The following is a 689-nucleotide window of genomic DNA, read 5'->3' on the forward strand; positions in this document are numbered from 1 at the left end:
GCTTTCTGGCAGGCGGTGCACATCTCCTTCACTTGCGCCTTCAGGCTGAAGGACTGGGCAAGGGCAGACCAAAGGGAGAGAGGATGAGGAAGGGTTTGGGATAGCCCGTGCCTGGCTCCCGCCACAGCCCTCTTCCCTGACATCCCTCCGTTCGCCCCTCGCCCTGAATCGGTAGGATGGGGTAAAACTGCGGTACCTTGGAGCGCTGCACCGTGCTGCCTCCTGAGCTGTTCTTTGCCTCCTAAGAAGGGAAGGAGAAGAGAAATAAAAATAAGAGCCTGGACTGACACGTCTGGTGCCTGTACGTCAGGAAGAGCAACAGAGGATGGGTCCAGCAGCTGAGTTTTGGGACCTTGGGACACACCAGCAGCTTCTGCCCGGCTGCCACGGGCATGTGGTGACAGTCTCTGAAGTCCCACGCCCAAAGGCCATGACCTCAGTCAGATCCTCGTGTGTGTCGTTTCCTGCGCTGCGGTGCTTTTCCCAGGGAGAGGAGAAGGAAGAGAGGAAAATACAAAAAGAGGGAAAGCATAGGTGCATCTCACAGAGAAGGAACTGGGCACCAGGAGGCTGTGGGAGCTGCCCGGGCGGTGCGGGCAGAGCAGCCAGCTCTCATCCTGCGCTGCCTCCGACAGAGGAACACGGCAGGGCTTTGTGTCTTCCACGACCCTTTTTGTGGGGGGAGTGCA

General features: G+C 58.6%; 1 protein-coding gene across 1 annotated transcript in view; it reads right to left on the reverse strand.

The window, feature by feature from the left end:
* The window catches only part of LIMD2 (LIM domain containing 2), a 4168-nt gene that overhangs the window by 1117 nt on the left and 2362 nt on the right, over positions 1-689 (reverse strand). The window contains exons 2-3 of the mRNA XM_010133815.1: positions 197-241; positions 3-53 (exon numbers count right to left, since the gene is read on the reverse strand). Of these exons, the coding sequence (XP_010132117.1) occupies positions 3-53; positions 197-241 (96 nt within the window). The remainder of the gene's footprint in view (positions 1-2; positions 54-196; positions 242-689) is intronic.

The sequence above is a fragment of the Buceros rhinoceros genome, unplaced genomic scaffold (assembly GCF_000710305.1).
Source record: "Buceros rhinoceros silvestris isolate BGI_N320 unplaced genomic scaffold, ASM71030v1 scaffold21293, whole genome shotgun sequence".
NCBI lineage: Eukaryota > Metazoa > Chordata > Aves > Bucerotiformes > Bucerotidae > Buceros > Buceros rhinoceros.